The 20,880-nt window shown below is 48.4% G+C and overlaps 9 protein-coding genes across 9 annotated transcripts; 5 read left to right on the top strand and 4 right to left on the bottom strand.

Moving 5' to 3' along the window:
- Window positions 1-1,040: 1,040 nt before the first annotated feature.
- Window positions 1,041-1,325, top strand: FPOAC1_001465 (uncharacterized protein; the record flags this gene model as incomplete). Its single annotated transcript, XM_044846069.1, has 1 exon — window positions 1,041-1,325. One exon carries the CDS (start codon window positions 1,041-1,043, stop codon window positions 1,323-1,325), a length of 285 nt encoding a protein of 94 aa, XP_044711985.1.
- Window positions 1,326-2,128: 803 nt separating this feature from the next.
- Window positions 2,129-2,728, bottom strand: FPOAC1_001464 (uncharacterized protein; the record flags this gene model as incomplete). The annotated part of the gene is made up of 2 exons (XM_044846068.1): window positions 2,129-2,524; window positions 2,663-2,728. 2 exons carry the CDS (start codon window positions 2,726-2,728, stop codon window positions 2,129-2,131), a joined length of 462 nt encoding a protein of 153 aa, XP_044711984.1.
- An 891-nt stretch (window positions 2,729-3,619) lies between these two features.
- Window positions 3,620-4,812, bottom strand: FPOAC1_001463 (uncharacterized protein; the record flags this gene model as incomplete). The annotated part of the gene is made up of 4 exons (XM_044846067.1): window positions 3,620-3,990; window positions 4,048-4,602; window positions 4,661-4,695; window positions 4,796-4,812. The coding sequence occupies 4 exons, from the start codon at window positions 4,810-4,812 to the stop codon at window positions 3,620-3,622; spliced, it is 978 nt and encodes a 325-aa protein (XP_044711983.1).
- A 2,321-nt stretch (window positions 4,813-7,133) lies between these two features.
- FPOAC1_001462 (uncharacterized protein) lies at window positions 7,134-8,843 on the top strand (the record flags this gene model as incomplete). Its single annotated transcript, XM_044846066.1, has 6 exons — window positions 7,134-7,597; window positions 7,659-7,713; window positions 7,769-7,848; window positions 7,908-8,170; window positions 8,221-8,521; window positions 8,591-8,843. 6 exons carry the CDS (start codon window positions 7,134-7,136, stop codon window positions 8,841-8,843), a joined length of 1,416 nt encoding a protein of 471 aa, XP_044711982.1.
- A 2,043-nt stretch (window positions 8,844-10,886) lies between these two features.
- Window positions 10,887-11,370, top strand: FPOAC1_001461 (uncharacterized protein; the record flags this gene model as incomplete). Its single annotated transcript, XM_044846065.1, has 2 exons — window positions 10,887-11,077; window positions 11,160-11,370. 2 exons carry the CDS (start codon window positions 10,887-10,889, stop codon window positions 11,368-11,370), a joined length of 402 nt encoding a protein of 133 aa, XP_044711981.1.
- A 459-nt stretch (window positions 11,371-11,829) lies between these two features.
- FPOAC1_001460 (uncharacterized protein) lies at window positions 11,830-13,162 on the bottom strand (the record flags this gene model as incomplete). The annotated part of the gene is made up of 5 exons (XM_044846064.1): window positions 11,830-11,906; window positions 11,958-12,348; window positions 12,408-12,943; window positions 12,998-13,039; window positions 13,108-13,162. 5 exons carry the CDS (start codon window positions 13,160-13,162, stop codon window positions 11,830-11,832), a joined length of 1,101 nt encoding a protein of 366 aa, XP_044711980.1.
- Window positions 13,163-13,594: 432 nt separating this feature from the next.
- FPOAC1_001459 (uncharacterized protein) lies at window positions 13,595-14,020 on the top strand (the record flags this gene model as incomplete). The annotated part of the gene is made up of 2 exons (XM_044846063.1): window positions 13,595-13,660; window positions 13,730-14,020. The coding sequence occupies 2 exons, from the start codon at window positions 13,595-13,597 to the stop codon at window positions 14,018-14,020; spliced, it is 357 nt and encodes a 118-aa protein (XP_044711979.1).
- Window positions 14,021-14,226: 206 nt separating this feature from the next.
- On the bottom strand, window positions 14,227-16,833 carry FPOAC1_001458 (uncharacterized protein; the record flags this gene model as incomplete). The annotated part of the gene is made up of 1 exon (XM_044846062.1): window positions 14,227-16,833. One exon carries the CDS (start codon window positions 16,831-16,833, stop codon window positions 14,227-14,229), a length of 2,607 nt encoding a protein of 868 aa, XP_044711978.1.
- A 2,298-nt stretch (window positions 16,834-19,131) lies between these two features.
- On the top strand, window positions 19,132-20,373 carry FPOAC1_001457 (uncharacterized protein; the record flags this gene model as incomplete). Its single annotated transcript, XM_044846061.1, has 1 exon — window positions 19,132-20,373. One exon carries the CDS (start codon window positions 19,132-19,134, stop codon window positions 20,371-20,373), a length of 1,242 nt encoding a protein of 413 aa, XP_044711977.1.
- Window positions 20,374-20,880: the final 507 nt, after the last annotated feature.

The raw sequence follows: 20,880 nt of genomic DNA, 5'->3' as shown, positions 1-20,880 counted from the left end.
ACCACGACGGCCTTCGCCGATGACGAAACCGGAAGGCGTAATGTAAGAGAGGATAGGGACGAGATGCCATACACATCAGGTGAGAGGAGACGAGAATATTACAAGGCGTTTTCTTTCTTTCTTTCTTTCTTTCTTTCTTTCTTTCTTTCTTTCTTTCTTTCTTCTTCTTTCTATTCTAATGGAGCAATATGGCAACGCATTAAATGGAAGGCAAATTCAGGACGATGGACTCATCTTGTGGCATGATTCAAAGCTAGGTACGGCGTTCCAGGTCTGTCAGTGTTAAAGGCTTAGAGCAAAAGGGGGAAGCAAGCAGGGTGTCCCTGGCTAGGTACGAGACTTTGTTTCGGTCGATCAAAAATAGACATCTGCTTTTTATGCACAAGACGGTATATGCGTAGTCCGTGCCACGGCATGTAACATCCAATTAACCATCCAACCAGGTCTGGCCCTGAGGCTTGTTTGATCAACCCAAGAGTGTGCTATGTATCTGCCTGCGACAAAGAATCCTTGCTTTCGTAGTAATAGTTTGTGAGCGACTGTTTCAGCTGCTAGTCACAACGTTGAAATCATCCGTGCGTGCACCCACATTCCCGTCCTCAACGACCCTTGGCAATCCTGATACAAACGACAAGGACGGTGCGGTATGCCTAGGATGGTCCTTTTTTTTGGGTCTTGTGTTTTGTTGAAGCTAGATAAAGGCACGACATCTTTCCCTTTTGCTTTGTCTGTTTTATCTTTGCATTCATCCAAAGAAACATCTTTCAGTCTTTCGTTGACAAACACAAAGAGTCGTCGGTAGAAACATACCAAAGGCTGTGCCTCTGTTTTCTATCCTTTGACCCCGTTCACTCTTTCAAGAAGAATCCGATTTATCACGTTACACGACAACTGCTGGACAGTACGCACTTTGCACGACTACCAAGAATCATCACCATCACTATTCTCATCAACATTATCAACGTCAAATAATACGACAATACAGTCTCACATAACGAGACGTAATACTACATTCAACCCCATCATCAAGACAACACAAAATGACTCACAACACCCGCTTTGAAACCATGGCTTCTCGCTTCTCACCCTCTCGTCTGCGTAACTCCCTACGCCGCAGCTCTTCAGCCTCCACCTCGACACAAGCGTCATACTCGTCTGTCAACACGATGGGTTCATCTGCTGCCGCTACCATCAACAGCGTCATCTCCCGCCAGCCTTCTCTTTTGAGTCTAGAAGCTGAGCGCAAGAGCTTCGGAAGTGAGCTGAGTCTTCTCGAACCCAGACCCATTGTCTACTGGGGTGGTGTGGAGGAGCGTATGAGATAGTGTGTCACTCACTCACTATGTTGACGATTCGATGTGAAGGGATACTATTTTACGTTTCAATGTTTAAGAGAGATGTACTTTTGTGTGGGAATTTAACGTTGTTTTGGCCTCGCCTCTCAAGTCTCTGACAGGTCAATTCAGAAACGGGATCGAACAGGATAGGCGTTTGTGGTATATATGGGTTTCTTATTATTCAATTCTTGCCGAGTTACTTAGGTATGGCATCCCGACATAGTCTTGCTGGGCTTCAATTCCACATTCAAATTCGGATCCGGATTCAAAACTACTCAAACTTTTTGCTCCCTCTTCTAGTGCTGCAGGACCAAAACATCCGGTTTCATGATAATTGTTGACACTTCCAACACATGACAATGTTCTCCTTCGCTTGTGAGCTATGCATGGGTGCGAAACGCATGTCACGGCCCACAAAGACCCCTGAAATACCCGTGTCGATGAGCATTCGTAGCAACACGGATGCCACTTTTGATCGACACTCCAAAGCCAGTCAGAGTCAGTGCATCGTGGCGTGATGGTACTGCTAAAACGGCTGCCCACAAGACGATGATGCAAGTAGAAAAATCTGCTGTTGCAGCGCGAAGGAAATTATCAAAAAGTGACGTAGAGCCAAAGGATATTGATCATCTGAGGAATGTCCGGGAGTCGATAGATCCGCCGGCTTGTGATGGGAAGGTATTAATGCGAAGTGACATGATATGAATGACCTGATGGCACCCCGCGAAACGCAGGGGAGTGTCCATTATTGCTGGCCTGCTTGGCTCCGTTATGGATGGGCGATCGGTCGTTCACACCATCGAAAGCAACGGGGCGGTTTGGTTGTTGACTTGTTGCTCAACAAGAGCAGCGACGCCATGATATAGACTACTTGTCACGAGCCACACGGCGCTCGTGGCCAGAGCCAAAGCCACTGCCATGAAGACAAGCACGGTAGACCTCATTTGAAAGGCCTCATCTGCTTCCATCTTCATGAGCTTTTTCTGCTTGCTGTGATAATGCCAGCGACCATGAGCATCGTGGTCGCTGTGCCCAATGTGTTGATAGGGCTGAAGAAGCCATCGAGATATCCATCTTGCCTGCTCGCTACCCGTGGCGTAGAAGTTGTTGCGACTGGCAGTATGACGGAAATCAACCAGCAGAAGCGAGAGCAGGAAAACGGTAATATTAATTGGTGTCATAACAAGCTAAAGATGGGCATTTCTGTTAACCAGCTGGTTCGTTCCATGTTGTTTTATCCCGACAGCGTGGGAAGGATGAGGTTTCTCGTCTTAATATGAAAATGTACGACGTCGAAAGAAGTTTTAATAGGAATGGATACACACCGAGTAAAGAGTCGAAGGCTGGTGGTTATTACCAGCATTTTCTGATGGAGGACCGATCTTGGCCATGGTGGAACGTGTAGTAACAAACGTCAAGATTTCCCTAGCTCAACGGTGCATTGAGCAGAATTGAAATGTAAAGGCGCAAAAAGAAAAAGAAAAGATTGTTTGGGTGTTTTTGCCAAGGTCAATCAGTGAATAACTGAATAGACAGGTACCTAAAAGTAGGTAGGCAATATTAAACAAAGATCTGATGAGCTGAGTTGCGGCTGTGGCTCATTTCCAGTTACGTAGTCGCCCTAGTGAGGAGTGAGGTCATCGCCTTGTCTCAACACCCACAGGATTCCCGAGCCTCCCGATCACCATAACCTCATTCCGGCCCTTGGGATTAGCATAGGTAGCTTTCAGTCATAGATCCCTGTTTCAAGAGAACTAGGCGCCTGTGAAGAAGCTCTCTAGAAGCCTTCAAGGTCTAAAAAGAAGCACCAGCACCATTTATGCTCAGCCATGGCATAGCTTTCTCGTGCATAGGTACCTAGGCAGGGTAGGTTAGTAGTGTATTATCGGCCTCAGCTCTTTGCCAAGCCACCATTTCACAGCAATCAGCCTCATCATAGTACGGCGTATGCAGCGCCGATCTCTTCTACATAGTCAAGCTTAAGCCCAGGCACAACTCCATCATCTATCTGCATTGGGGAAAAGAAAAAAGAAGACCTTTCAAAGATTTCAACTAGAAAATCCTATTACAATAAAGGCAACATGGCGGTTCACGTGCAGCCTAGATTACTATACGTTTTTCACTCCATCTATTTTAACTTGTCTTAGCCCATATCCAGTCAGCCATTGAATTTCCAAAGCGCCGTTTGCCCATATAAGACCCATGCCTACCGGTACCGACCTATGCATACCAACGCCCTCATGTCTGATCCAGTACAGCGGTTTAGTTTGGATTGCCCCCATTTATCGTGCGTTGTGAATATCAAGTACAAGAATGTCCTCAGCGCCCAGCCGGGTCAGATCGTCCATCACGAGAGCAATCTTCTTCTTCTCAACCATGGAGCTGACAGCGACCCAGCCCTCCTCATCGAGAGTCGTAACAGTGGCTGATCGCTTCCCAGGAGTGATCTTGGTTGCCTCGACCAGACGGCTTCGCTCTATGTTGTATTGGCAAAGGACGTAGCTCTTTGCGGTAATGACGCCTCGGATACGTGAAGTGATGAGGTCAATAAGCTCGGGGTTGGAGGGCGTTCTCGACTTGATCAGCACAGCAGTCGAGTCAACCACGGTATCAATGGCCTTGAGGCCAGCAGCCCTCATAGTCTCTCCGGATTCTAAGAAAATTCCTTGTCAGCCATTTTACTTGACCATAGACAAGATCGGTCACATACCAACGAGATCAACAATACCCTCGGCAACACCAAGAGCACAAGCGGCCTCGACACTGCCACTCAATTCTACAATCTTGGTGCGCATCTTACGGGGAGACAATTCGCCATCGGCGTTGTCACCCTGCTCGAGCTTGAGGAAGTAGTCGGCAGCAAGGTTGACAAAGCTGGTCCCAATGGTCTTGCCGACAAGATCCTGGGGGGTCTTGTACTGGCCCTTCTCGGGCACCTGAACCTGGAGCTTGCAGCTTCCAAAGCCCAGCTCCATGACCATGTCAGAACCAGCAACCTTGTCCTCGGTAGAAGTCAGGTCAACTGAGCTGCGTCGCAACTGATTGTACGCGCGAACCGAAGCATCGTGTTCCTGAACTTGGTCCCATCCAGTGATTCCGAGATCGCAACGGCCTTCGCCAACAAAGGTGGGAATGTCGGCAGCGGGGAGAAAGATCAGAGCGATTGGGAGGTTCTTTACGAGAGCGATATCGAGGCGGTTCTCGCGGCGGAATTGGACGTCGGCGCCCTCGAGGAGGTTAAGTGTAGCAGCATTGAGTCGGCCCTCTATCAGGACATTAGCATGGCCGTCACATCTGCAGTCGGACAAATCGAACCGACTTACTCTTGGGGACAGCAAACAAAAGACGGCCTTCGAGACTGGAGAGAATTTTACATCAATTAGTGTCTGGGTGTTTGGAAAGTGGGATGTCAAGGATTGAGTGCTCAATTCAAACTGTCCAAAACGGGGCAAACCAACCTGTTGACGAGATCCATGGCGGGCTAGGTATTATAGGCAGACAAGGCAGTGGTCAGGATATGTTTTCCGTTGGACTTGAGTTTGAATTAGGTAAAAATCACAATATGGTTAATGTAGAGCCTGTACATAGAGAGCAGTCGGGGAATTTATTACTGTCTGCTATGACTGCCAATGACTCCGACTGCGGGGCTCTCATGTCAAAACGATGGCGGGGCTCAGAACGTTGATTGAGGCCCCAAGCGTCGATGGACGCTGAAGAGACATGATTGGGGGTTTAATCAGGTACCACTGAACCGAACCACCACTGACGCAGGCTGCCCGACCATCGGGGCTAGAGACAGTGGAGGCCCACCAATTGTAAGACACAGAGATAACACGATGTTGAGCACTTGATGGGGAGCATCCTGAGTCGGCAGTCGAGAGCAAGTCAATTGATTGATGCAGCAACGTGTATTATGGAAGATTGAGAAGAAGAAAAACACTCTTGTTTGTTTGACAGGGTCTAATTCAGGTTATAGTTACCCAGCATTGAAGCATTGAATTGCTCAAGTAACCCCCCCCTCCACCAGACAGATGCAATACTACCTAGGTACCTGGGTAAGTAGATGTTAGGCAAGACCGTCGGTTCAATCATCCGAAGTTGTCCCGCCTTGACATTTTACAATTGAGACAGGGACAGGGACGAACAAATGCAGTCGAGGCTCGAGTCTGTTTCGTGGTGGGTCGAGATCCATGAATTAGTACCTACCTCCTAGGTTAACTAGTAGGTTAGTAGGTACAATAGAATACCATGCAACTAGAAGGAAGGATAGATACCTTCCATAGTAGGTAAACGTGAGTAAAGACTTGTACTCAAGCAAGCATGGCAACCCTCAGCTCCATCACAAAGATATCTGGTCTCATGTGGTAAAAAAGAGTGGCTTATTGTTGTTTCACAAGACTCTGTTTATTCTCATGTTCCTCGTCACGATGAGGAAACTGAAAGGTACCTATGTGCCAGTGTGCGTCCTTGTGTTACACACATGAGACAGCGGCCGTCTTGTGAGCACATTACTCTGTCAGTATGTAAGTGGCACTGGAGGGAAAGGTAAGTGGCTTGCTGCGTTTGTTCGCATGTGCGTGCACTTTTCTTTTCTTTTTTTTTTTCTTCTCTTCTCTTCTCTTCTTACATACCTACAACACGGTGTGCAAAGTATAGGTAGACAAGCCAGTTGACAAGTACTCTCCTCAAAACACTGTACTGAATTGTACTGTAAGCACATAGCTAGGTACCTAGGTAGGTAGGTAGGTAGCTACAGCTACAGCTACAGCTATTAAGGATAGAATGCACGCTAGCTGAACTCCGAGGACCCAGTCCTTGTTCGAGGTCTCAGTCTTTTCAGCTTGGAGTCAGTTCTTCCCTGACATGTTTCCCGGATTGGCTTAAGCCTTCCATGACATCGCGTGAGTTTGTACAGCAACAGTCTAGTGTTCGGACATGCCTACCTTGGAGTTGCTCCATGCCATAATGGATCGGAATGCCATACCTTAACCATGGCCTTGGGATAAACTGAAATCCTTGTGGCGTAGAGAACAAAGTTCAGCGCGCCCGACCATTACGGTAATAAAAAAGTTCTTGTGATATCTGATCCAAGACTTGGGGAGCCCTGGGAGTCCACCCAGTGGATGAATCAAGGGGATTGAGACCCTTTTTAGCGCTCCCGGCCCGCGCCACTCGAGAGCTAAGAATTTCAATTTACACTTTACCTTCAGCCGGGCTTCTGGGTTCTCCACCAGCTGACTTATTTTCAAGTCCATCTACATCCACTAACTCATCTCACCTCACTCACCTCGGGCACCTAACGTCCATTGCAACACAGTACAGTACCGATACACCTGCGTTTGGGAAGAGACATCGTAATCGTCGGCCTCTCCATTCGGTGACTTTCCTGTCTTGGCGCTTTCTTCTTCCTTCTTCCTTCTGGCCACTTACTTGATTGCAGCTTTTTTTTTTGTTTTTGTTTTCGTTTTCACTACCTTGCTTTTTTGTCCTTGCTTTACTTTCCATGCTTCGCTAGGGACGGACCGAACGGGGAAACGGACGAACGCAACGCAACGCAACGCACAAAGCCTACCTACACAGCAAAGCGAAGCGAAGTAGCTATCAGAGCACTTGCTCTTATAGCTCGCCTTGTCCGCTCAACTTTCTTCTCCTCTTCGCTTCGTCCTCCACAGATCGTCCGTCCATCTTCTTCGGATATCTACCTTCTTACCTAGTATCTGTTTCCATTTGTATATATATACACCTACTTATACTCGCTACCGTCGACCGTGATCGCAGTCGCAATCGCAATCTGCAATGAACTCATCCTATCACCCTCCCGACATGTCGCAGCGAATGCCTGGCCCTGGCTCTGGCTATTCGTCCACCGTTCCGCCACCTATTCACGCATACCAACAGCAGCAACAACACCAGCACCCCCCGCCGTCTCTTCCACCTCCACCGCCAACTCAGCATCACCATTCTTCTCATGCTCCTCCTCCACCACCGCCGCCTCCGCCATCTTCTCACTCGTTGTCCTCGCATCAACACCACGCTCCTCCGCCGTCCCATCACCACTCTCAGCTTCCGCCATATCCTCCAACTCAATACCAGCAGCCTCATCCGAACCAATATCCCCGACCTCATCCACTTCCTCCTTCACGTAATGATGAGCCTCCTCCGCCATCCTCAGAGCCATCTCCCAGCGACCAGCACGAGAAAGCCAAATACGAACCACCGTCTTTCTCCAAAATTGAAGAAAGTACAGGCTTGAAGTATAGGTTGGTCACATATAACCTCTGAAAGTGTCATCTTGTTCTTTTGGCTAAACGAGCTCGCTAGTCTCGATGTGCAACAGCAACCCATACGTGCGCGCATGTGCGGCTTTGGCGACAAGGTGCGCTTGCTTCCCGTTCATGATTTTGTCCGTCCTTCTCACAATTCCCGTATAGGATCGCCGCCCAATCACACCGCCACCGTGTGTTCGTCTTGTTATAATCGACAGTGAGACAGGGAAGGAGGTTGACTACAAGTGCGTTGCACATGCTCAAACTCGAGAAACTGGCTTTCTTACTGACACGATACCTGTAGTACCCTCGATCATGCTATGTTCGTGCTGTCGGTCGATCTCTGGGATAAGGACGGTATCAAAGAAGTGAACCTTGTCCGATCTTCAACTGGGCCGGGCTCTGTGGCATCTTCGAACAATTATTCTTATTCAACCCTCGAGCCTGGCACCCCTTCTTATCAGCAACAAGCTCTCCCTCCAAGCCGCGAGTCTGGCTATTCGCAGAGTCAGGGATTGGGGTACGGGCAGGAGTATGTCCCGTCGGTGCAACAAAACTATGGGCAAGGTTGGTTGAAACAGAAGCGATAAATGTACGGATATCTGACAGATTATTAGCGCCGTCGTACCCGTCGAGCAGTTCCTACGGCCCGCCTCAGCAATATTACCCGCGACATGGCGGTTACAGTGCTGATCCTCCCGCTCCGTCGGCTGGTGCTCCTTTCCGCAATGGCTACAGCCAGGATCAGAACACGCTTACCCGAATGGCAGTGGTGGGAGGTCAGCCCCAGGGAATGTTCACGAGGAACCTGATCGGGAGCCTGGCTGCAAGTGCATTTCGTCTTAATGACACGGAAAAGAAAGCAGGTATCTGGTTTGTCCTCCAGGACCTGAGCGTTCGCACTGAAGGCACATTCCGGTAAGAGCGAGAAAATAGCTATTGGGCTAGGCGAGTGTCGATTTTTCAATGCTAATTTTGAGCTTTTAGATTACGGTTCTCGTTTGTCAATGTTGGAGGCGGCCCTGGTATGGCAAATAATGTTAACCAAGGTCGAGCACCAATCTTGGCCTCGTGCTTCAGCCAGGACTTCAGTGTGTATTCGGCCAAGAAATTTCCTGGTGTTTGTGAAAGTACACCTTTGAGCAAAACATTTGCGCTTCAAGGCATCAAGATCCCGATTCGGAAAGATACAAACATTAAAGGTGAAGGCGATGATGAGATGATGTACGATCAGAACTGAAAAGGCTATTTGGTGGCTGGAAATATTCCTTGGCGCTGATGACTGCGTCAAAATTGAGCTGTCAGGTTCGAATCGTTTGGAAGCATTATACCCGCAAGAGTTGGAAGGATAGGCATATATGGTAAGCAACACTTAAAGAAGAGATTAAAGCATGGTCCTTCTTAGTTATGTGTTGAGGATGAACTGCCAACGGGTGCACATGTAGTAGATACAGGAGACCTCTCTGATCTAAAAGGGTCAAGGGTTGCGCAATTGGGGAGACATACCGGTGTCGGCGTTTGGAATTGATTGATGACTAGGTACTCTACCATACAATTAATTTTGTCTTGGATCTGCTTTGTGTTTGCAATGTAAAATGCCAAATACATATCTACAAGCCAATGTGCGATTCAGGGTTGAGAAAAGCTCTTGTTTTTGGCAGGACCAACAATGGAGCGCATCGATCAAGCTGAAAAGCCAGAGGTAGTCCAAGTCGCAACAACTCATGGTCGAGCCAGGGTCCAAGAGCAAACGTCATCATACTTGGACAAGCTTAGCCACTATTTTCAGGGTCTTGATGATCAGCATGGGAGTAGCCCTACCCTGCTGAAGACCCGAAATCGACGCGAGCCAATATTTTGAATAAGATAAGCTCGCACTACAGATCTTTTCCATACCTAAGTTGTGAGCCACCAAATTAACTCCATCCACTGTCTCGGTGCACGCCAGTCCAGAAGCGGCTTCGGGTCTCCAGGCCAGTTATTTAGAACTCGGAGCCCGGCGAGAGCGAAGAGAGGTGACTTCATCGTGGGACTGTATGCACCGAGAGTTCTCTTGGCAACTGGGTAGAAGGGAACATCGGCCAACTCAACCCAATCTCACCTTGACCTAACCCATTGTTTTCTTGGCCGAAACCCTTTTGAAAAACTTGGTGAAAGAATTTCTGTCATACGTACCTCACAGCTGCTTACCTTAGTACCTACGTGAAAAAAGTCAGATACGGAATGGGAAAGTCTTTTGTGAATCTGACCAATGATTGCAAGAGCGCATTAAACAACGTGCACAGTAGGTAGCTTAGTTCGGCCAGTACTGGATCCAGATCTTAAAACTGCTCGCTTCCTTTCAGCTGGTGTTTGTGACCGAGTTTGACTGAGCAAAAGCTTGTATTGACCTCGTACATGTCAGGTATCCTGCCAAGATCTGGGGCAGCACGAGGTCTTCAAATTTCATTACGCAACCAAATTTGTATGACTGGACGTGGCTTCTTAGTGCAGATACTAAGTGGAACTGGTATTCGGATACTTGCTTCTACTTGTTCTAGACTTGATGACTTGGCTGAGCTTTAACTGAGCCTCATTCTTTAAAGGACATGGGTGGGCTAAAAGTAAAAGGGTTTCTGGTCTACCTATGATTTTCAAGGAAATTAAGGCACTCACTGGTTGATACGTCTCCAAACAAATATCAAGAGCAAGCCCAGTTTACGCCCAGTGAATTACAGAAGCTCGTCTCATTGAGAATCCTCCAGCCCAGCTTCGGACCAGCCTAACGTACTTAGGTAGTGACCACAGGGCCTGGCCAGGCTAGGCTATTGGATAGTCTGTACACTCTTTGGCTGGGCGCAGCGGTTCCTGGCATTTGGTGGGTGGGAATAGGGCGACTTAGTACATTAGTGGCCAAGTACATATCGAATTTTTTTCTTTCCCCTGTTTTGTTGATCATGGGAACACGTCTTACAGGTAAGAGACAGGGCAGGGGAAATTTCTGGCACCAAATAACGACATCACGAGGACAGACTTGGCATTGAGTTAAAAGTGTCACCGCCGCCGCCTGGAACTCATGTTGGTTTTTCGTACTTTGATCATCTGAATTACACTCTTTGCCACTGCAATTCCTTTGAGAACAATAAATAAATAGTCTTGTTGTTGGTCTGATCCAGAACTTGACTACATACCCAGTCAACTATATCAAGGCCCACTCTCACTCACTCAAAGACAACCACAACTCCAAGTAGTCATCTCAGCTTTCTCTCTCACATATTCAACAACAAACATCACCTCCAACAAAATGCTTGCCTCTCACGGTCGCGGCGGCGCTGGCAACATGGCCGACTTAGCCACCACAGAAAAGACAGACCCCAGCAAGCTCCAGACTCCTGTCCTGAAGGGCTCCGTCGTTACTACCGGCCGAGGTGGTACAGGCAACATGGCCAAGAACGACGATCCTCGCGAGACTCGCAAGCGTCAAGACGTTGAAGCGTATGTTCCCTTCCCACTTGATCCTAGTCCTCCTGGGGGCCTCTCCCTTCATTTGAACTCATTCACTGACTTCAGACAACAGTGTGCCCCGACGTCCTTCTTACGGTACTCAGCACTCGGGTCGAGGTGGCGCTGGCAATGTCTTCAAGGACAAGGATGTGCAACTTACACGCAAAGCCAGCAATGAAGCCGCCATCACCGACGACGAGGAACCCAGCTCTGCTACTTCTCCTAATGCCGGCGAGTCATTGGCTCAGAAAGGCAAGAACTGGCTTTTCGGCAAGAAGGCTTAACGAGCGAGAGCGTCTTCAACTCTCTCATCATCGTTCCAAGTCTCAAGAGCGAAACAAAAGTTTTCATGTTCTACTATCATTGCGTCTGGGTTTCTTTTCACAGCTTGGTGTTTTGGCGCCTTTGGCATTGGACTCAGAAGAGGGGTTCTGGCTACTAAATAACGTAGACCATACACAACACAAAATGGGGTAACGGAAGGACATAGGATAGGCAGATGTAATACCCAAAAGGAGGGAACACAGAGATACCATATTATCAAATAAATTACATGCAATAAGAATAAGTTTTCTCAATATTTTGCTCATATAGGTACTGTTTTAATATGTTACATTTTTTCAGGGCATAGTTCTTGATGTCCTTAGTCTTATGCTAACCCTCATATTCTCACGCCTGTTTCCGCTCCTCTACAGTAGGTATTTCAAGATGGCGCGAATGTAAAACATGTTCACATTTTACCATCAGTTCTTCTTGGTGAGGCGGTGAATTTCCTCAAAGTAGTGCTTAAGGTGATCGGGGTTCACGCCAGGGGTGATTCCTGCTTTCGTTAGCACTCGTCTCGATCGATTTCGTATCGCTGAATACATACCGTGACCAAGGTTGGCAATCCAGCCCTTGTTTCCGACCCAGAAGCCCTCGACCATCTCCTCCACAGCCTTGGTGATAGCCTCCTTGGTGCCATAAAGTACACCAGGGTCGGCGTTGCCTTGGAAAACGATGTTGCGGTCGCCTCGGATCTTGACAGCTTCCTTGGGGTCATGCAGCCAGTCCATTCCAACGACATTGTATCCCAGGTCGCAGGCAGAGTCGAGTGCGTACCAAGCGCCCTTGGGGAACACGGTCATGGGCACCTTCTCCAGACCAAGGCTCTGGATCTTAGCAGGGAGCTTCTCTGCAATTTGCTTCAGATAAGGCTCAGAGAACTGGCGGTACGAGGAAGGGCCAAGCTCTCCTGCCCACGAGTCAAAGACCATTACTAACTAAGAAGCAATTGTGTCAGTGATACACTGTCTACCCCGTACGCTGTTGGGGACCTTACCTGAGCACCAGCCTTTACTTGCAGAGCCAGATGTTCGACACAAATATCAGCAATCTTGGACAGAAGCTTCTTTGCCTCTTCGGGGTACTTGTAGATCCATGTCTTGACCTGCGCAAACAGCTTTGTGCCTCCGCCCTCGACCATATAACAGAACAGCGTCCAAGGGGCACCACAGAATCCAATCAAAGGCACCTGGCCATCGAGCTTCTGGCGTGTCAGTGTGATGGCATCATAAACGTAGCCGAGCTCAGCAGCAACATCGACATCCTTGGCGAGAACCTGGCTGTACTGTCCGTCATCGGGAGTCTTGAGTGGGCTGGGGAAGTGTGGGCCCTTCTTGTCAACCATTTCGACAGTCATGCCCATGGCTTGCGGAATGACCAGAATATCGGAAAAGATGATGGCGGCATCGATGAGGCCTGCGAATCGGCGGACGGGCTGAAGGGTGATTTCTGTTGCAACTTCAGGGTCGCGGCAGCATTCGAAAAAGTCTCGGTTGCCCTTGGCTTCGTGGTACTCGGGGAGGTAACGGCCAGCTATCAGTTGGATCAGTTTGATAATGTTTGTTCTTTATCGCAGTGTCTCTTTACCTTGTCGCATAACCCACATAGGAGGACGCTCAACGGTCTGGCCTAAGTTGCAACGCACAAAGTCTCAGCACAGCTCTCATGATTCTAGTAACGAAGCGCTGATAACCCACCCCATGCTGTGCGAAGCAACAGGTCGTTCTTGAGAGGTGCAAAGTCTTGCGTCATTGTGATTATCAGAATTCGCGAATAGAGGTTGTTACTACAGCTCAGGAAATAGAGAACTGCAAGTTACAGATCAGATGGGATCTTTAAGAAGAAGTTCCAGTTAAGCTACCCATACTAACGTTAGACAGAACCCCACCAAGCAATTGCCCATTTGGAATCATGTCAATGGAGGGGTCCCTTTTTCATATGTCGGTAGCTGGACCGAGCTCTAGATTGGTTACACTGGTTGGTCGACTCCACTTCACTCTTCGGTCCTCGGAGCTTAGGACGGACCGACACGCTGTCATCATGGGCACAGTCAGTGTCGCGCCTTGATAGCTTCCTACGAGGATACGAAGCTATTCATAATTCTGCCTGTTGTTGTCCGAAAATATTCACCGACTATAAGCGATCGATCAATACGAGCACGGCCATCCTTGTATATTCGCAACAATGCCTTCCGAACGCGAACTCCAGATCAACCCAATCGTCCCTGAGTCCATGATCCACAACACCAAGGTCAGTAGCTACCCATCCATGATATCGATCGGCTCTGATATGGAATTTGCTGACATTTTCTACGCCCAGGCTCTTTCCAATCTCCACAGTCTTACTGCTTCCCTCTTCGGAGTCACAGCTGGAGTTCTCGGTCTTGAGTCCTACTACGGCTTCCTCGTCTACATCGTCTTCTCTTTCATCACCACTCTCCTCTTTTACGTTCTCAAGGTTGCTCCTGAATCGCTCCCTAAAGGTCATGCTCCTCTCGATCCTTCGCGGTTCTACCGGGGACTCTTCGATTTCTGGGTCGGCGGCATCTTCAATGGCATCTCTGGTTTCGTCTTGACGTGGACATTATTTTATGGATTGGTTAGGGCATAGGTCAACAGTACCAGGAATCTGCATCTACCTTTGGCGTCTTTGGAGTTATGATGAGAGAATTGTTAAAATGGCAATGCGGCATCCAAGAAACGAACTGTGCCATGAAGTAACTATTATATAACGAAAGTATACAAGACAAAAAGAAATCCGAAAATGCTACCGTCAATAATACAACAGTATTCTGAAAAACAAACACGCTCAAACCGTTAGTCGACGATCTCAACGACCTTACCAACAAAACCCTCCAGCCCTGATTTATCCTGACTCCCACCCTCCAACAGTATAACTCGTGAACCCATCTCTATCCATTCTCGGTGATGTAGAAGCTCCAGGCCCATCTCGACTCCGCCCTTGCGCTGATCGCTCTCATTTCTAACATTGTTCAGATCAGATTCATCGTTGAGGTTGAAAATCTCCTCCATCTCACCCGTGTACTCCGCCCCAGCGTCCCATCCGTTGTCTCGGTGAGATATTCGGCGGATGCGCGCTACCGTTCGAATGCTAGCAATGTATATGTTTACGAAAGAGCCAGCGGCCAGCGTATGAATGTCTGGGTCTTCAAAAACCGCCGTGAATCCGCTTGCAGCTTGCAACTTTAATCCAGTATCTGCCATATGTTTCGACGGTATTGCTAAGATCATGCCCCGGCGAATACGAGGAATCTCGGCAACAGCGGTGTGGTTTATATTGCCGTTCTGGGAACGAGTTGCTAGTGGTCGGATATTGAGGCCAATTGACCCAGCTTGCCCGGCTTCAAGAGTTGAGACTGGAAGCCTCAGATTACGTATGCTTACAATCTGAGCATCATGCCACTCCCCTGCAATTGCCGACGCAGATACAGCGTTCTTCATGGCAATGCGGGCCAGCTCTGCTGATGATGGGTGCGAGATCGACAGTCCATAACTACTTGGAGATTGTCTACCCTCTGGAGTTAACTCGCGAGGTTCGTCATCCTCTGGCGGGAAAGGCCCAACAACGATCTTGTCCCCAACAGAAAATTGCCCAAACCTGAGGTGACCAGATACAACAATATCGAGGCCAGCCATTTCTCCAGAGCCATTGGACAAATTACCATAAGATGCCGATAAAGAAAATGTATCATCGATATGAAAGAGGCACTTGGGCTGTTCCGGATTCAACGCCATGCCGATATAATCGCGCGCTGTTGGTGTAGGTGGCAGTGGTAGGTTTTCCAAAAGTGCATGCAAAAGGCCAATTCCACTCCCCTTGACTGCACTCGAGAAGGCTATTGGAACAATCTCAGTCAGATTTCCACCCTCAGTGATCCCCTTCAATAAGTCCTTCACTTTGGCAGAGTCGTCATCGGGCACTCTAGTGAGATCTCCCCCTATATTCTGATCAGGCCGAAGGATTTTTGGTACACGCCCAGCTTCTTTGACAGCTGATAAAACCTTGTTGGTGATTTTATGCGCACTCATCTTGGAAGCAATATCCATTTTGGTAACGACGACTGCCAAAGGAATGTCCAGTTTCAGTGACAGGGTCAGGTGTGCTTTGACAAGATCAACACCGCCTGCTGAGACACCCAGGTGATTTGACACTCCTTGGCTCTTCGTCGCTATTTCTGTATCGTCGGCCGCCAAACATAGGATGATCCAGTGAGGAGCCCAGTTCATCAAACCACGAAGGACTGTGCGTCGATACCTTGGATGTCCCGCGGAGTCTGACACAAATACTAAGCGACCACCTTCAGAACAGTCGTGGATATCTATCCAGGACTCAATATTTCCATGGCTGCAGTTGAGAATCGACTGGTCCTTGTATCCGATGAGTTCCTGAGCTATCGAGCTCGTAACTCCTGTAACCATTTCGTGCCTATGTTTGAGCAAATTAAGGCGACTGTTGCCACGGCCATTGTCCAGAATCCCCGTTGATAATGTTCCCAGCAGACTCGATTTACCGGAGGTTGTAGGCCCAGTGAAGGTGACTCTCAACTGTGGCGTGGACGAACTACCACGGCTAGGCATAGCAATGTTCTCTGCCGCAGAATGTTTGGTGCAGGTGGTGCTGCTTTCTCTGTTTCCTCCGTTTATCAACCCAAGGTAAGGCATGACGAGTGCTTCGGCGACCCAGAGTTTGCCGCTTCTGATGACTTCATCTGGCAGGACCACATTACTGTCAATTAGTTCTGTAAACTCGGCCCATTCACAATCACCGACGATAACTCTCCGACAAACATCGACAGTGCAACCCAAACTTGCAGCCATGACTCTCAAAGTTGTAATACTCTCATCCATCTCGTCCTTGGTAAGGCCAACAAGCGTGCCATCGTCGGCGACGCCTATTTCGTACAAAGCCCCCCTGGACTCTTCCAAACCGGGGACAAGTTTACTGAGCTTCACAGGAGCAGTAAGATCAACGTTGTCGTCTGGAAGCTTGGGGAGTGCCAGTTCTTTGGAGCTGGACAAGTGATAGGGGGAAGACTGCTGTAATCTCCACAAGAGTTGAGTCGTCAAGTGCTCGAGTCTCTGTTGTCGAGGCTGGCTGGACGCAGCGGGAGAAGGTACTGACGACTTGAGTCGTCCATGGCGCGACTTATTGGTTGTACTCATGCGCATGAACACTCTCCGCGGTCGAAGGAGTAGATGAAGTTTATATTCCGTGGGGCCGTCTTGTGGCTCGGCGTGAAGTTTGGTCACTCCGTAGTCGGATAACAATCCGGATCCTGGCTGCCGAGGTGATTCAAAAACTTCTGAGCCTAAATGTCGGGATTCATCCTTGCCAGAATCATTGAGCTTCATCCAAGGAGATGAGACCCTTGGAGGATCTGGATCATAGGTGAAGACAGACATGGCTGTTCCGATAGCGGAAAGCAGCTTCCAAGGCGAAGAAGAGGAAAAGCAGACCAGGTTCAGGATTAAAGTGGTTTTTAATTGAGTCCTTTAAGTCAAGATATTGATAATGATGGGCACTGTGATAGATGTGATAATATGGCGGAATATCCAATAACGAGAAAGGGGAGTTCGTGGTGTATTCGAGTTATCATCTTGCTAGTATTTCTGAGAAATGGTGTGAGTCGTAATAAGAGATCAGTGATAATGAAACGATCACGACTCTAGGGAGGGCTGTGTTGAGGCGGTCAGTTACCAGCTCAGGAGATGTAAAGCATGACGTAAATCAGCCAATGTGGAAGTTATCTGTAGGGTGTGATGAAATAAGTCAATGATAAAACCCGAAACAGTACGTGACAAAGCGCAACGCGCTTTTTGTAGTTGAAACAATGACTGGGATAAAAATGTATGGAACTGAAAGTCAAAATATCCAACAATAGCAGGTAGGCCTACTCACTCATACAGGCTGACTGAATCGGAGAGGAGCGAGTCAGAGGTGACGCATCGGCGAAGTGGCCAATCAGAGCCATGTGTACTACTGTTGTACACACTGAAGGTGCGGAGAATCCATGTCTCAATAATGCTATGGACGGCAGGTGGAGTCATTGAGGACCTCCACTAGCAGTGGGATATTAGTAGGTAATAATGGAGGCTGCTCTCGCATGCAGAGAGGTTCATCATCTTCAGAGGAAACTACCTAGGTACCTCAGTAGACTAGATGGTACCTGATAGATAGATTAGTAGTAGGTAGGCTATCCCATAGCCTGTCTCACGGGGCTCAGTTGTTACAGATACTCTTTTGATGAATCATCGACTGATTCCTGCCTACCTAGAGGTACAAATTAGCCCGCTTACTCTTTACTTCAGTACACAAGTGATAAACGGATGTGTAGAGTGATCATCAACTTAGGCCCCAAAAAGATCACTGGAGATAAGCATTGACTTGAATTCCAGGTTGGCATCGCACATTCGTTCTCGGTATCAGGTTCAATCATCCAGGCTGGACTCTAATCTACCTACCGGGTAGGTAATACAATACGCTGCTCACGACCCCAAGTTGCTAATACCAGGCATATATAATTTCAAAGATGTGGCGGTCGAAAACAGTACCATACTCTCTTGCTAAATTCAATACTAGGTGTTCATAACTTCATGATTAATTCTGAAGCGATGGCTGAATCTCCATTCCAGATCTCTTCTAGAACACGGAATGTGGCATAAGACCTGCCACTCCATATGAAACCATATTGATACAGAAGTTTAGCTTAGGTCCCCACAAGTGCTGTTAGACAATGGTTCACATCGCTTTGATTAATGCAGCATTTCAACCGAAATCTGTATCCATTTTATGACATGTTCGTATGGACTATCCTACAGCATATAATAAGGGTTGACCAAAATGCAGATGCAGAAGCCGCCACAAGCTGACGCATTAAAGGCTGAGCCACCTACCCTACCCGATAACTTAGACTAGTACATGCTCGCATTCGCGATCAGAGTATCCGTGCAGTTAAGTACTGTAGGTAGGTAGGTTTTGTTCTGTATAAACTTTGGGTTCCTGTGCCCACAACATGGCCAACTGAAAGACCTGAATCACTGTACTCCCACCCGTTACTGACATACTTGCATAGGGGACCCCCAGTTCCAGATTGCGGCTGTAACACCAGGGGCTCGCTATGGATCCTGGGATGCCTCTTAGGCGATAGGCGCTTGCTTATTGGGCGTCTATTGCATTGCACCCATCGCATCCATCGTGTACCTAGTGAAAGGTACCTACATAACAAGAAAACACATTCCCTGCAAATCCAAACTTTCTCATATTCTAGACCTAACGAACGCCTGATCCATCCCCAAAACGATACTAGAATTAAATGGATGGGCACGCCACCCATGACATCCAGTCAAACCCAAAGGTCGCCTGGGTACATATTGCGGGCAGTCAGGTACACACAACCTAGACACCGCCCCCAGGGTCCGCCCTCCCCCCCACCAGAGGTTAGTAGGTCCCTGAGACCTACCTAGGTTAGTACCTTGGTAGGTAGTCCCCAGCCAGGTATGGGTATGAGAAGCTAGCACCCTTGGAACTGCCGTTCATAAGTCAAGGCAGCCCAGGCAGCGCTACCATCCATTCTCGTCTCCTTTCAGCTTCTGACATCCATAATACTCCTTTCTTCTTCTCTTTTTCCTTACTGACACGAATACTCATCTCGACAACAACCCGCTTTCGTTTCATATTTAACCTCTTCAACAAAATCCGCCATGAAGAAGTTTGGCTTTGGAAAGAAAGGCGATGATGGCGACGACACTAACCGCCACGCCTTATTCGGTCGCAAAAAGTCGTCTCAGTCTGTCTCTTCCGACAATCCCTACGCCAAACAAGGCGGCAAAGATCCCTACGCCGATGATGCAAAGTACGCCAACGTCACTCCTTACCAGCAAGCCCGCGCTGGTCTAAGCAATGGCCCTTCCCCTGGCCCCGGTGCTCAAGCCGCCAACCCTTATGGTGCTCCTCCTCCTGCCCAAGGAGGTCATAACTCTCAGCCCCCAAGTGGTTACGGTGCTGACCGATACGGATCCGGAGGTGGTTATGGTGGAAGCCGATATGGCGATACTCCTTCGCAGAACCGCCCTGCTCCATCTGCTGGTGCAAGAGGTCCGGGTGGTTATGGTGGATTTGGGCCTAGCGAGCCTGACAATAACCGCGATGACCTCTTTGCCGGCGCCCAGCAACGACAGGCCCAAAACCAGCAACCCGCCAACAACGGCCCACAATCTGGGGCTGCCGGTGGCTCCTACGGTGGTTATGGCGAGGAACGCGAATTGACTGCTGAGGAACAAGAAGAAGCTGAATACCAATCTATCCTTGCGGAGAAGCGACAACTCCAGCAGGAGAGTGCCTCTTCGGTCAACCGCTCAGTGCAGATGGCTCGTCAAGCCAACGAAGTTGGTCGTGCCACTCTCGCTCGTCTGGGAGCCCAGGGAGAACGTCTTAACAACACTGAAAAGCATCTTGATTTGGCTGCCAACCAGAACAAGATTGCACAGGATCGAGCTGCTGAGCTCAAGACACTCAACGGCAGCATGTTTGCCGTTCATGTGAGCAACCCTTTCACCTCCAAACAGCGTAAAGCCAGGGCGGACGAGGAAGTTCTGAACCGCCATCGATCGGAAAGAGAACAGCGGGAGGCTACTCGCCGCGATGGTTTCACAGCCAATCAGCGCATGGAGAACAACTTCAGAGAAGTGAACGCTGCTGCCCGACCAAGACAACAACCACGCAAAAAGGATTACGGAAAGTTCAACTTGGAAGATGAAGAAGGAGCCGACGAACTCGAGGACCAGATCGATGATGGTATCAACGAACTCGAGGGTCAGGTATCCATGATGAACATGGTCGGCCGAGCTATTGGAAAGGAGGTTGATGCGCAAAATAAGCAGATTGATCGTATTACGGATAAGGCAAGTCGCTTCTCACCCCAACCAGTCTGGATTCATTGCTAACCTAGAGAACAGACCAATGATGTTGATGATGCTACGAGAATGAACAGAGAACGTCTGGCCCGTATCAAGTAGAAGGGGCTCACATACAATATTATGAAACATAGAAATGATTTTGGGTTAGGAAGAATGAGCGATGACTTGATTTGCCCATTCAAGGTATCTACATCACAAGATGGCAGGTCCAGTTTTGATTTGGTCTTGGGCTGTAATCTAGGCCAAGCACGCATAACCGCGCTCTAGGAGCAGTGTAAGAGATGTGAATATACAAATGAACTGGGCATCGTTAATATCTGACTTTGACTGATAATGTTGAGGCTTCTTTCTTTTTTCTTTTTCTTTACCGCAAAAGTTTCAGTGAAATAAAATGGCAATCGGTCAATCTTGTATGTCTAAGACCAAAGAACTTTTTATAAGGTTTTATGATAAAGCCTATAAATTGAACGAAACAGCATGCATTCATGATGAGCAGATAGATGTACTGCGATAGCGTGCACAGTGTGTATCTGT

This window comes from Fusarium poae, chromosome 1 (genome assembly GCF_019609905.1).
Source record: "Fusarium poae strain DAOMC 252244 chromosome 1, whole genome shotgun sequence".
Lineage (NCBI taxonomy): Eukaryota > Fungi > Ascomycota > Sordariomycetes > Hypocreales > Nectriaceae > Fusarium > Fusarium poae.
This window is presented reverse-complemented; position numbering and strand designations above follow the sequence as displayed.